At 33.2% G+C, this 13,818-nt stretch overlaps 1 protein-coding gene across 3 annotated transcripts in view; it reads right to left on the minus strand.

The window, feature by feature from the left end:
• Nucleotides 1–13,818, minus strand: part of PAPOLA (poly(A) polymerase alpha) — a 57,463-nt gene that overhangs the window by 15,688 nt on the left and 27,957 nt on the right. For all 3 annotated transcript variants that reach the window (XM_060003955.1, XM_060003956.1, XM_060003954.1), the window contains exons 10-16: nt 13,292–13,364; nt 11,848–11,968; nt 10,806–10,890; nt 6,183–6,236; nt 5,526–5,645; nt 4,128–4,237; nt 723–844 (exon numbers count right to left, since the gene is read on the minus strand). In XM_060003955.1, coding sequence (XP_059859938.1) covers nt 723–844; nt 4,128–4,237; nt 5,526–5,645; nt 6,183–6,236; nt 10,806–10,890; nt 11,848–11,968; nt 13,292–13,364 — 685 coding nt within the window. The remainder of the gene's footprint in view (nt 1–722; nt 845–4,127; nt 4,238–5,525; nt 5,646–6,182; nt 6,237–10,805; nt 10,891–11,847; nt 11,969–13,291; nt 13,365–13,818) is intronic.

The raw sequence follows: 13,818 nt of genomic DNA on the forward strand, positions 1-13,818 counted from the left end.
ACCACAACTAGAGAAAGCCCACGCAGAGCAACAAAGACCCAATGCAGCCAAAAATAAATAAATAAAAGAAATAATTTTTTAAAGTTATAAAGAATAAGCCACTTTTGAAACCACTTAAAGTAAAAATATTATTTTTATTATTTATTTCTGCACTAAAATTTCAATACAATTTCAAATTTAAAAGTCCAAATAAGAAAATCATGGCTAATAAGTTATACAACAGGAAGCATCAACACCAGAACATCATACTTGAGGTTACCACTGTCAGTGATCTTATAGCCAATAACTTTTAATTTTTAAATAATATACGTGTATAATCCTTATGAAACTAAAATGATTTTCATTTAAAAAGTCACACAACTTACTTGATCCACATATTACCTAATTTAACTCTCTTTACCTTTAAAAGGAAAGGAAATTACATACTGATGTGGGCTATTAAATGGATACCAATAAGAGACATTGAAAAGAGAATATAAATATATATAAATTAAGGATATGAAGCATTGCCACTAATCTGAAGTCTGAAGGAAGTGTGTGCAAGAAACCTGATTAGGAGCAAGGTTTCACATAATGGAATTTCTCCATGTAATAGGTTTTCAAAATGCTGTGATCTATTTCTAATATGACTTATTAACTCAGCCTAAATTCTGAAATATTGATAGGCTGGATACATAAAACATTATGTTAGTAATGCTTTTTAAAGTACTTTCTCAATTTACCTTTTTCTTTTTCTGAAGCACATGATTAGGCAGTAGTTGATGGAGTTGCTTTCTTCTTACATGCATTGCAGCAATTTTCATGTCAACCTCAAACATCTTGCTGTTTATTGCTTGCCTATAAACTGTACAATTAGGAAATTGTTACAAGAAATAGAAACATCTTCATAAAGGCAGTTAAACTAACCCAGGAGAAGCTATTCTAAAGTATGGATCCGTTTTCCATCAATATTGCCTATCTATAAAATTATCAGGTCAAAACCTATCTCACAAGTGTCTCTTACCACCAGGTGTACATAATGAATAAGAACACATAGTATATTAATTCTTCCAGTGTAAAAACTCTTTAAGTAATAAAAGAGTTAACTCCTTAAGAAATGACAGAACTGGAGGGCTTCCCTGGTGGCGCAGTGGCTGAGAGTCCGCCTGCCAATGCAGGGAACACGGGTTCGTGCCCCGGTCCGGGAAGATCCCACATGCCGCGGAGTGGCTGGGCCCGTGAGCCATGGCCGCTGAGCCTGTGCGTCCGGAGCCTGTGCTCCGCAATGGCAGAGGCCACAACAGTGAGAGGCCCGCGTACCAAAAAAAAAAAAAAAAAAAAGAAATGACAGAACTGGACAAAAGGGGTTTCTTAAATTCATACTTATATATGCTACCAGTATAATTTAAAATTCTAGCTCAAGTATGTAACAACCACAGCAAAACAACAAAGTGGAAAATTTCATTCACTCAGTCATAAAACGATTCACTGGGCACCTATACTGTATCACATGTTCTAGACGTGGGGGATATAGCAGGAAATAAGAGATCAAAAACTTCAGAGTCCACATTCTAGGGGAGAAACACAACAGAAAAAAAGGTAAAATATATTTCATATCAGATCGGTGATAAGAGCTATGGAGAAAAAATTTGAGTAGGGAAGACGACAGGAAGCTCAGCCTGGAAACTGAGATTACAATTGAGTGAAGACTCAAATTAAAGTGAGTAAATAAACTGTGAATACCTGGTGGAATCTACTCTAGGAAGAGCAAACATCAAGGGCAAAAGGTCCCAAGCATGCCTGGGATGTTTGAGGAGCAACAAAAAGGCCACGGGGAGAAGGGAAAGTAGAAGATCCATAATCCCTTATCTGCAGTTGTAAAATCCCAAAAGCTCCCCAAAATAGAAGTTTTTCCTAAGACTGGCACCAAACCTCAACTGGCAACAAACCCTGATTTGAACTATTTGTAGCTATTTAATCTCTCTACCTATACCTTATGTAAATATCTTACAGAAATGTTACGGCCTTTGACTACCAAATGTCACTCCAGACCCCACTGGGAATATTATTTACTAACTTTGTTACCTTACTGGCCTCAAGACATATGGATAAAGGATTCTGAACTTATTAAGTTTTATATATGTCTATATATTTCTTATTATCAATATAAGAAATGAGGTCAGAGACATAATAAGACGACTAGATCCCATAAAGGCTTGCAAACCACAGTAAAGATCTGGACTGATCCAGAGTGAGATGGGTAGCCATTATAGGTTTTAAGCAGGTGAGACATGATTTGGCTTAATGTCATTTTGGATGCTGACTAAGAACAGCTGAAGGCAGAACAAGAAAACTAAATGACAGTAATCCAAAAGACCAGTGATAAGTGGCTTGGACTAGGGGTATAAACAGCAATTGGTAGCAGAAATCTCAACATACTCTGAAAGTAGGGACAGGAGGATTTTTTAATAGATTAATACCAAGTATGGGGAAAACAGGATTCAAGGAAGACTGCAAGACTTCTAGCTTGAGCAACTACAAGGACACAGCTGTCACTGCCTGAGATCAAGAAGATTTGAAGAGAAGCTAGAGGAGACCGGGAGTAAGAACTTTGAGTTTTCAACATGTTAAATATGTTTTATTAGAAAATCCCACAAAGTATTCCATTAAAATGTTTCAAGATACAGGGCAACTAAATATTTCCTTCCCCAAATATCTGAAAGTTGCTTTAAAATCTTGATGGTTCATTAGCACAATCTTTGATAAGCAGTTCAATTAGGTATAATGTCCAAAACAAATTTTCTAGTCTAAATATCTCTACATGATTTGTTAGTTCATAAATAGTTTAAGTTGACATCAGAATTTTTACTTTGGAAAAAACCGCTACTCTGGTGTTCAGCAAGTGGAGTTTTCACACTCCAAATCACATCCTATAAAATCTGTGTAAGTGCTTTTGTTGTCATAATGGTTAAGGGCTACTACATGATAGGGACACTAAATATCCTTGAACGTGGACAGTTCTTTGCAATGCGCTGTACCACGTCCTACTTACATTCCTAAAGATGAAAAACCTACTTTATCAATTATTTGAATAAGAACTCAACTCAATTTTACATAAAAACAAAGTATTTTTAAGCTGAATTTTCTAGGAAAATTCATGTCACCAATGGCAATGCTGCTGATGGTCTCTGAATCACAACAGGTAACACCTGTATCATAGGAATTCAGCTACCACACTGCTAGTGATTCTACATATGGCTGCAATTACCTACTTAGGTATGTCTTCTAGTCACTGTACCTAAGCATTTACATACTGAAATACATTCTTTTCCTTTTATTTCTCCTTTACATTTAGTGTATGATACTGACATTTTAAAAAAAATGTACCGATTTTTGTCTCTCCTTCTCCAAGGAGGTAAAAAAACTTTTACTGTTACGTCTGAATGTCCTTAGGTGAAGACTCCTTATTGTGGACAGGTGAGAAAAACACACACTAAAATTTTTTTAAATGGAAAGGAGAGATGTACGAAAGAAAAAATAATTAGTCCCTAAAGAAGACGCACATTCATCATTGTCGCTAAGTACATTCACCATTCCCTTGAAAATTTGCGTATCTACATAGAGTCTTAGCTTCTGTCAACTATATCCACCATCTGGTCTTTAGTTAAAACATACTACCTTGTATCTCAGGGTACAGGTCAATCCAAAATGAAGCCTTCATCATTGTATTTCCCACCCATGAATTAACATTTGAGTCTATAAATGACATAGAGGATAAATTTTCTCATGTCACCAGAAGTTTAGCTTCACAAATTTCTAAGGTTCAAGATTATTAAGGCAATCAGACACAGATTCAGTCTTTTAAGACAATCAAATATTCAGGTGGTTTCTGATTTCATAAGTAATCGTGGGCAAATTAAAGTGGTTCAACCATTTAACTTTAGGTCTACCATAAGAGGAAAAAAATCATTTATATATTAGACATGACTGAAACTAATAACTAATCCAAAAATATTAAGGTAATTTTGATGATCATTGTAAAATATTCCCAAGTAATTTTAACAGTTATTGCAAATTCCACTATGGTACACATGAAGACAAATTCAAATATGCAAGTACATGTTTTGATTATCTAAGTAGAGATATACCTGTATCTGTGAAAGACTGAATATCGTAGGTGAGATCAACACTGAGATTTTCAGAGTTTTCTGTTTTTTTAAACACTAACCCAATCACCCACATCGTGCGAAATTCTTCCCTGTAAAATAAGAAGCGTATTACTATAGTTTATCAGGATTTCATGAAAACAGTTATCAATGTGGTTGACAACCTGAGATACATGGAAATACTCAGAAGACAAATATATAAACAAACTAAGTTCTAAACCAAACTGCATCAAAACTCAAATTCCTCCTCCATACCTGCCCTCTATATTCCTATTGCTATATAAAAAACTGGAGTCCTAGGACAAATATACTCTTCATTATCTATGTACTGACAGCCAATATTCTTAATGATAATCCTAAGTACCAAAGGCACTGCAAAGAAAAATTATGTTCATACTAATGAATGACATGTTTTACAAAAATTTGAAACAAAGAAAAGTAGTGTAGATATAAAAATTTAACTAGACCTTAACATACATTCCTTAAACTTTTAAACTCAAATGAAAAGGCCACATGTACAGAAATCTGACCACAGCATAATAATAATGGGTGATTCAGCTACTTTTCAACATTTAATGATATATCTACTGAATGGATCAGTCTTTTAATAATTAAGATCGCAGCAACAAAAAAATTTATAAAAAGCTCAAATGCCAACTCTTTTACATGAATGCAAAAGGAAATAATCTGTAGAATCAGAGAAATAGCTATTCTATTACAGCACAATCTTAAATGATCCATTCACTAATATTGTTCAATCTTTAATGCTACTGCATTTTTTTGAAAAAGCTCACTATTAAAACTCCCCTCACCCTCTAAATAAAACCAAGTGGTTATAGGCAAAGTAGAATTTCATATAGGTAATAACACAGCAACAATCAAACCAGAAATTGACCTACAAAAAGATCCTTAAAAGAATAAGGCAAGGCAGCTTTTAATAACATATCTTCTCAATGTTCCAGAACCTATCACAAATCAAATTTTTGCAAGGTCATATCAAAGCATGTTTTCTTTTTCAAAAAATTAAGATAAAAAGCAAAGATCGATGTTTGATATAGCAGCTATCCTGAAAACCACTCTACAAAAAAGGGGACGTGTGTTCAGAAATGCTAAAGTGCAGACCTACAGAATCTGAACTCAAATTAGTTAATAGGCACCTCATCATTACAACTTATTTCAGGGGTGATTTTTTGCAAAAAAACAGTGTTTCTCTTCAGTGTTTCTGATCAGGAAACCCTAAACCATAAATTTCAACTTGGTCTGACCCATATGTAATCAACAGAATAGTAACTTGAGTTAATAAAAATTGCCTATAAAACTTCCATGAGCAAAAGTTGAAAAGGGGATGAGGAAACTGGATTAAATTAGAGGACTGCTTACTTGTCAGGATTTTCTTTGGGTGCTGGAAATGACTGGGGATTCACATGAGCCAGTGTAATAAATTCATTCTTCTCCAAACTTCCAACCAGGATTCGGATTTTTGATTCCACCAAGCCCACCCTGAACAAATGTCACTCATTATTAATGAAAATTCTGGTTAATTTTAAAAATAAAATAAAATGCAGAAAATCAAGTATGTTTGTGTAAAGCTGTAATATGAAGATCATAAAACACACATATAAGGGCAGTTCAACTGTCTAAACTCCCATAGATAAAATGAAAGCCTTATGTTCTACCCCAAAAATGAAGTGAAAACTGCTGGAAGAAGAGAATCAAGCCACATTTCAAGCCAGGAAGGTTACAAAAGACAACCCCACAAATATTTAAAGAAAAAAATCAGTAAACTAAAACAAAGCACTTTAAATATACAGTTAAGAAATAATACATGGATCTCTATAAAGCAAATAAAAACAATTGTACATATGGATCTCCAAATTCCTACACTTCCATTACAAGTAGTAAAGCTCCATTTATGAACAAAACCAAATGTGCTGTTTTAAGGACTTCCACCTCCTACTGTGTGCTGTGGCTATCTGATTCATTCTGAAGTTTTGTTTTTGTTGTTTTTTGTTTTGTAAAATCTAATCTTATACTCACCATTCTAGGCGTTGTTTTTCAGTTGGTGCACTTGCTAGAAGTACAATATAATGCCTTTGAAGATAAAGACAACATGCTATTTATTTCATTTAAGTGCTTTGTGCTGGATATTAACACCATAATGTAATAAGCTTTTTGACAGTTACAGATCAATTTAGCAAGAGAGAACTGCAATCTCAGTTTGCACATAAAATCATAAATGCTAAATTCCACAAGTTTCTAACTACTGGCAAGTTTAATTCTTCTGAAAAAGATAGTAATTTTATGAATAATTACCCAAAAAGAAGCTTAATTCAAAAACGATGACTAAATATCAACTGGTAACTTGGTTCAATGATTCTGGTGGAGTGCTTTTTCTATAAAGAGCTACCTCACTAAAATATAACCTATTAAAGCAAAATTGCTTTGATGGAAATAAAGCACCAAGGCTTTAGCCACAAAAACAGGGTCACTAAATATACACACATCAGTAACTTAAAAAATAGTATCAAACACATCATGCTTTTTAATTCAAAGGTAGCAAAAATTAAACTGAATACTTAAGTTAGGCCTCATGATTTTTTTCAAGCAACAGTATGAATTTCTATAACAAAGATGCAGACATCATTAATGTGAGAGCAACAAAGAAATGTGATTTCTATGCAGAATCCAATTCCATTCAAATTAGAGCAAAATCAAGTTTTCATTTCAGAAAAACACCATCATGACTGACTATTTTAAATCTCTTTGAAACAAACTATTTACAACTGAAGAATTTCGTAAGACTAAAAAAAAAAAAGTCCAATCCAACATACTTTTCTACAAAATCCATTTTAGAAGTGATAGAAATCAAACTTCTCACCAGAAACTTTACCTCAAAAAGCAAACTGATAGTAGGTGGAAAAGTCAGAATTATGACTAAGAATTTTAAATTAACTTCAAGTATTTATAAACTTAAGGTAACAGAGGTAATATACATAAATATGAAAACACGTAGACAGAAAAGTAAATGTGCAGTCCAAATCCATACAGACCAACCAATACTTCGTTTCCTTTACCAGTTTAATCTGTTCAGCAATTATTTAGAGCAAACCAAATATACAGAACAAACACAGCCCAAATAAATAAAAGTTAATAAAAGCACTAAAAGCTCATGCATTTTACATATACAGAAAACGCTCTTGGGGCCCTAAACTCTCTTACAAATCAAACAAAATCCTAATAAGCTCAGTAACCTGATTTCCAGTTCCCTGGGAGTTTGAAAATGGACAACAGATTTTAAAAGGGGGGGGCGGAGAGGGGATGGAGAAAAAACTCTGACTAAAGTATAACAACTTATAAGAGGATAAGACAAAGTATAAAAAGCAGGCATGCACACAAAAACTCAAAACAGCAAAGCTGTCTGGGTTCACCTAATATGAGGACAAAACTCAAGTCTCTAAATCACTCTTTTAGAGAAATGGATACTCTTAATGACCACCTGAGTCTTGAACAAAAACTTAAATGATATATAATGTTCTCTACTTATGCAAAATATAAAATCCATCTGAACATAATCTTGTTGGTAATTCAAAGTTTAAAGTTTTAAAGCTTAGAGTTCAACTTTGGTTCTTACTGAAATCCAGTGGAAAGGGGGGGGTGTCTACTCTGCACATCGTTTATGATAAAGGCACCTGTTTAAATAAAGCTCAAAGTTTTAAACAGTTTAGCAAGTATGTATGTGAAGTCAAATGTCCTTCACTCAGCCAAATTTAAGCAAATGTGAAATGAGACAAAATACAGTAATCATGTTTAATAGAAATAACCTGTCATTAATTCTTAAGTTACCTATCAGAGCACAGAGACCAAGCAGAAATAGGTCTAAATTTAGACTATTTTGTTGCTGCTCCAAAAAACGCCATCCCCTACTTTACAGTGCCACTATCATGCTTCAGGTACTCAAATGCCTTCATGAAACACTGAAGCCAATTAAATAATGATTAACTTTCCCCAAAATTTAAAGATTATCAGTTTCCAATAAAAAAAATTTAACTATAAAAATGTACCACAGTTGAATTAAAACCTCTTTAAAAGCTTCTAAAAACACTTAATTTAGTTGCTATTATTACCTCACAAATATTTACTCCAAAAAAGCATTTTGTAAGTAGGTTTCCTGGCCATTTCATCACATTAATATTTTTCCCTGGGTAGGTAACAGCTCAGATATGTGCACCGAAAATCTAATTATCTTAGACAAAAATCCTTGCAATTCCATCTTCAAGTAACTCAGGTCCAAGAATTACAGTTCACTATTTTTAAAGCCTTTAAAACATTATGAGGTTAAATTATTCTATACATACATACTCCTTGAAATTATAAATTATTAATCCTATTCCTGAGAACATTTGGCTTTTTTCCCTAATACCTTTGCTTCCTCGTTTCCTAAGGAAATGGAACATCTGAAATAAGTATTCGCATTTCCTACGTCAATAATGATTTATTTTACTTCTGGTTACTTACTTATGTGAGCTTGAATATATTAAAGGTAAAACATGAAAAATATTTTCTTAGAACTATAAAATTTCACAAGGCAGTGTTCTCCCTTCTTCACAAGAACACTGATATCTTCTGAAACATGGTCTGCTTTCTAAGACAACTGAAATTTCCTTCACGGATTCTTCCCTTCCAAGAAAGGCAGGCAGGTATACTATATGACTTAAAATATTTCACATAACAAACACAATACTTTCAGGATATACTTGAAATAAGCTTAGCCAACTCTGACTCAAGGCAAAACTAAGGATTTCAGTTCAGTTGTACAGCTAATCTTTGGGGTAATTCATATGTTAAAAGAAAAATTCAAATCTGGGAATACTTGAGTATAATGATAGCAATCACTAATTCTTTAACAGGAAAAATTTTTGAAATAAGTTAAAAACATAAGTAGAATTTGGTATAGGTAAAATTAGCTCATTGTTGTCACGTTTTCAAATCCTTTTTCGCAGGAGTCACAGCTGAAATTTAAATTTTCCTGATATAATTTCCTCTATTTGTTGCTACATCCTCATATCTAATTATGTTTAAAGTTGTTTTTAATAACCTAAAATAATTTGATTGTTTCAAGAGAATTCAGTAAAGACAGTAATCTATAAATCTTTTCATCAGTCAACTGAAGACCTTATATGTACTATTTGGCATAGACTGAAGGACAGCCTAAAAGTTTCAAAAGAAAGATTTAAGCAAGCTTCAAAAAAAAAAAAAAAACTTCCAAGTTCTAGTTAATACAAATTGATTCAAATAGATGACATTATCAAGGTTTCTTCAATTTCAACACTAGTCTTTCTTAAAGTGAAAGAAACCAGTTAAGTGGGTACTTAGAAGAACTTCATTCTACCCACCTCTTACTCCTACAAGAAAGTGAGACAGGAAAAATTATCTAGCTTCCTCTTGGATTCTCGGGGATTAAGAGATGCTGGCACTTTTCTATGAGACCAATTTCTTTATTCTCCTTACAAGTAATCATGTACTCTTTCATGATGTAGTTTTTAAAGCATCAGAATATGTATTTATTAGTTTAAAAGTTCAAAGGTACTTCCTCAACAGTGGTTAAAATAAAAAACAATGGAAAATTATCTGCCAAATGGAAAAGCACAACTTATGGGGAATAAGTAATAAACAAGAACATTCAATGTTATGCTATTTAAATTTTTACTGACAATGCAGTGCTCCCAGAACACAACAATTAAGCTGGCTCCATTATTGCTTTTTCATGCAAAAGATACAGAAACAAAACACAGAGACATCATGAAGGTCATCATTCTTGTTTTTAATTGGGGAAATAGCATAGAGCAATCTTGCTTAGATTATTACAAAACACAATCCAACACAAGATCAAATGGTCAGGAAAATTTCAAGCATTAAAGAAAAAAAATTTTTTTAAGTGGGACTTTGGCAAGTTTTCAGCTCAGGGCAAATAAAAGTGCAAGTCCATTTTTTTAAAAGTAAGATTTATTATAACTTACAGTTTTCATCAAAACCAACACAATCAGGCTATTAACCTGTACTACGGTATTAAACCATTATACTAAAACCATTAGTAAAAAAATATTACACCCACTGAGATTCCATGAAAATTATCTGTAGAAATATTTGAAGGGGATTTATTAACATTAGGGGGAAATGGTAGGCCAATCATGTGCTGTAACTACTGAAAACATTTTACTGACTACATACACTGACATTTTATTAGCTTTGCCTATGTTATAGAGAATCTTAATGATAAATAAGTTTCCAGAACTGGCTGAAAATGGTTACTTAACAGACACCATTAACTACAGATTTTAACAGTTCACTCCTTTGCCAAGGTATACAGAGTTAGAGTTTTGGGGATGACTAACAAGCCTTCAGAACTGATGTTGCTACAAGTGTAGAAATTCGGTTACATCAGGCAGCAAAACTGTATGGACTACACTTTACCTTGATAAAGAAATAATAAGGGGTTTACTAAAAACAGTATGCCCTTTGTGACAGGAAGAAAACTTGTATAGAAGATGTTTAAAGGAAAATTCAAGACTACATTAGTCTAGCAAAAAGAGATGTCACGTATGCTACCATTAAACCATTACTTAAGAGAGCAACATGTCCGACATGCCTTAAAATACATACTTGTACTTTTGAAAGAAGTTTGGAGCTTCAAAAAGTTTGGACCACTCTGCCTTACTCAGCAAAATTTCATCTGTGATAGCAAGACCTAAATTAAAAACATATTAAAATGTTTGCATGCTTCAGTCTAAGAATCTGTAATTTTAAAGATCTTAAATATACCACATGCATTCACTATATTCCTAAAATCATAATTTTAACATAGCAAGTTTAGTCTATGACTCTAGAGCATACAGATTCTTACATACACTCTTTTCAAAAAACCTGGAGGGCTCCTTTCAGATCCAGTTTTCTGGCAAATTGCCATTACTCTAAAATGCCATGCTCATAGAATGACTCTCTCCTAAAACTGAAGCACTGGCGTTACCCAAGAAAGAAAACTTTCCCATAAGCTTTGCTTCCTGCCTTTCTAAAAAACAAGTTTCCCATAGAAGGACAGCGACATCTTCCCATGAAGAGCCCCTGCAGACTACAGAAAAGAACTTCACACTTCTGAGTTTGACGCTGGCAGTCATACAGCTGATTCTACTTCCTTGACTTGTGTCAAATTAAACAATCCAGTTCTAGCTACTCCCCTTAAAGACCATTTAGCAATAGCTACTCCTTCAAATTAGCAGTACTACTGGGATTCAGAAGTTTAGAGGTTATTCCAAAACAGTAGGCAGTTTGGTCAAAATCCTGCTCAAAGCTCTTTTCAAGTATACTGCCTGCTAAAAGCCTCTCATGTCACCCACTAGAGAGAAACTATGACATCATTTAAAATTTCACATGGCAATAGTATGGAACTAAACCATAAAGGCCCAGCTAAGGATACAATTTTCAATTTTGGTTAATCTTCCAATATATAATCAAATATAAATTGCTTAAAAGAAATTAAACTGAGTTTTCCAAGTTAATTTTCAAATATAATCTGTAATCAATAAATAAACACCAAAATCCACTTCGGTGAATGCTTTCTCCAATTTAATTGAATACCCGACTACGGGGTGTACAATGGTATGTAAATCCTTTGTGTATAAAGGAGAGCATAAGGATAAACACTTACCTTGTTTAAACTCCTCAACCATGACCATCCGTGTTGAAACGGACACATTGTACGTGGAGTTCTGTTGTGGGTATGCTGGTGTAATTATAGGCATAAGATGGTACCTATCACTGGGGTTTACCTACATACAACAACAGCCAATCAGTTTCTTCAAGTACATATGCAACAGATACTTGGACTTTTTACCCCTTGTTAAACTGAACCAATGATTAAATTTTATTTCATTTCACAGCTGGAGTTGAGAAAGAAAAACCATGTAGAGAGACACTGTTTTTACAGGAATTCTTTACAGAATCTGTGATTTGGTCTAATGTTTTGTTTCAATCATTTGGGCATGACTGTTTTGGCAATCTTACTAGAAATAGTGTGCCTGTCAAGCAAAAAAAGGTTCTAATTGGGCATCTACTGATGTTTAGTTTTTCTTTTTTCTACAACAGAAATAGGGATGTACACACAATTATACTTTTGAGAAATGTCATAGTATGTTCTGTGTAAAACGAATTTTAAACTTAGTTTTTAATATACCCTTAATTTATCAGGAGTAGAAGCTTATTAACACATGGTAAAACTACTTTATCCATGTTGGTATCATTTTAAGGTATAATGAAATGATTAATAACTATTAATTTTAATCTGTATACTAATGATAAAAGTGGCATATTTCCACAGAGGAAACTGTAAATTCACATCCCTCCAAAATTAAATGTCTTGAGGTTCGGAAAACTTAAAAATTCACAGCTTGATGTCATTAACAAAGCTTAAAACTGACAAAATTTTTGATGTTGTAATAAAATAGCAAATTAATGTAGAAAAACAGAATTTTATAAACCTAGAAAGCCTTATTCAAACCTAAATTTATTTTATCAATTAATAAAGTGCATGTAAAACATTTAAACTGAGTAAGCAGTAAAGGTCGTAACTTCCAAAGAAGCAGAATGGAAGCTCCTCTTCAGCCCAACCATGCTTTTGTAATCTGAATTAACCAAACCAATTTTTACAATTACATCACAGTAATTAAAGTGATATTGCTTAGAAGTTATCTGCCACGGTTAAACATTAAGCAACAGTTTTCCTACAATAACCCAATTTTAACAGAATATTTAGATCAAACAAAAAAAAATACAGGGATTTTTAGTATCCTTTTATTTTTTCTTTTAAGCACAAATGCCCACACAACTTTGACTTACAAGGTAGTTCTATATAGAATAAATTAAAATTAGTGATCTTGATATTATAAACTATGTACAATTAAATGTAGTTTACAGGGTACATAATTATGCTTCTCACATCAGAGGAAAATTATAGTTGAGATTAAAAAGAAAGTGTAATACGAACATGTCCACTCATACGTAACAGGATGGGAAGTCTCCCTGAAGTTTATGCAGATGATTTTTACTTGTTATTGCACAGTGTGAATTTGTAGGGGAAAAAATAATACACTAACCCTTGGGTCCCATACAGGCAAATTAAGATTGCATTCTTCAGGCTGTTTCAATAGGACTGGATTTGGCCATTCCCTGTTTAAAAAGATTGTAGCACTTGATAAGACTATTGGATATTACCATCTACACGTATTTTGTTAAACATACAGCATTTGTGAATGTGATCCTTCTTCATTCATTTTGCACTCTTGGTATATATAATCTTTTATTCCTTTATTCCTTTCTGTCGACGTTAGACTACTTGAATTACATTTCCTCTATGAAAGTAACTTAAACCATTTGGTAGCTTTCTCAGACTGAAGTCAAATATCTTCTCTGCCTCGCAGAGAAGAACTGATAAAGCACTATTCAAATTTAAAAGTACTATTCCGAGACATCTGATGTGTTCACTGCAAACTTGAACAGGATAAAATCTCCCTTGAAAAGACAAAGATCCTGTCTTTAATTCATTATAGGCAAAGGAGCATGAATAATTATAAAAATTGATTAGGAAAATTTTTCTCTATCTCATGACAAAGGTTATTAATGT

This window comes from Delphinus delphis, chromosome 2 (genome assembly GCF_949987515.2).
Source record: "Delphinus delphis chromosome 2, mDelDel1.2, whole genome shotgun sequence".
NCBI classification, from domain to species: Eukaryota; Metazoa; Chordata; class Mammalia; order Artiodactyla; family Delphinidae; genus Delphinus; species Delphinus delphis.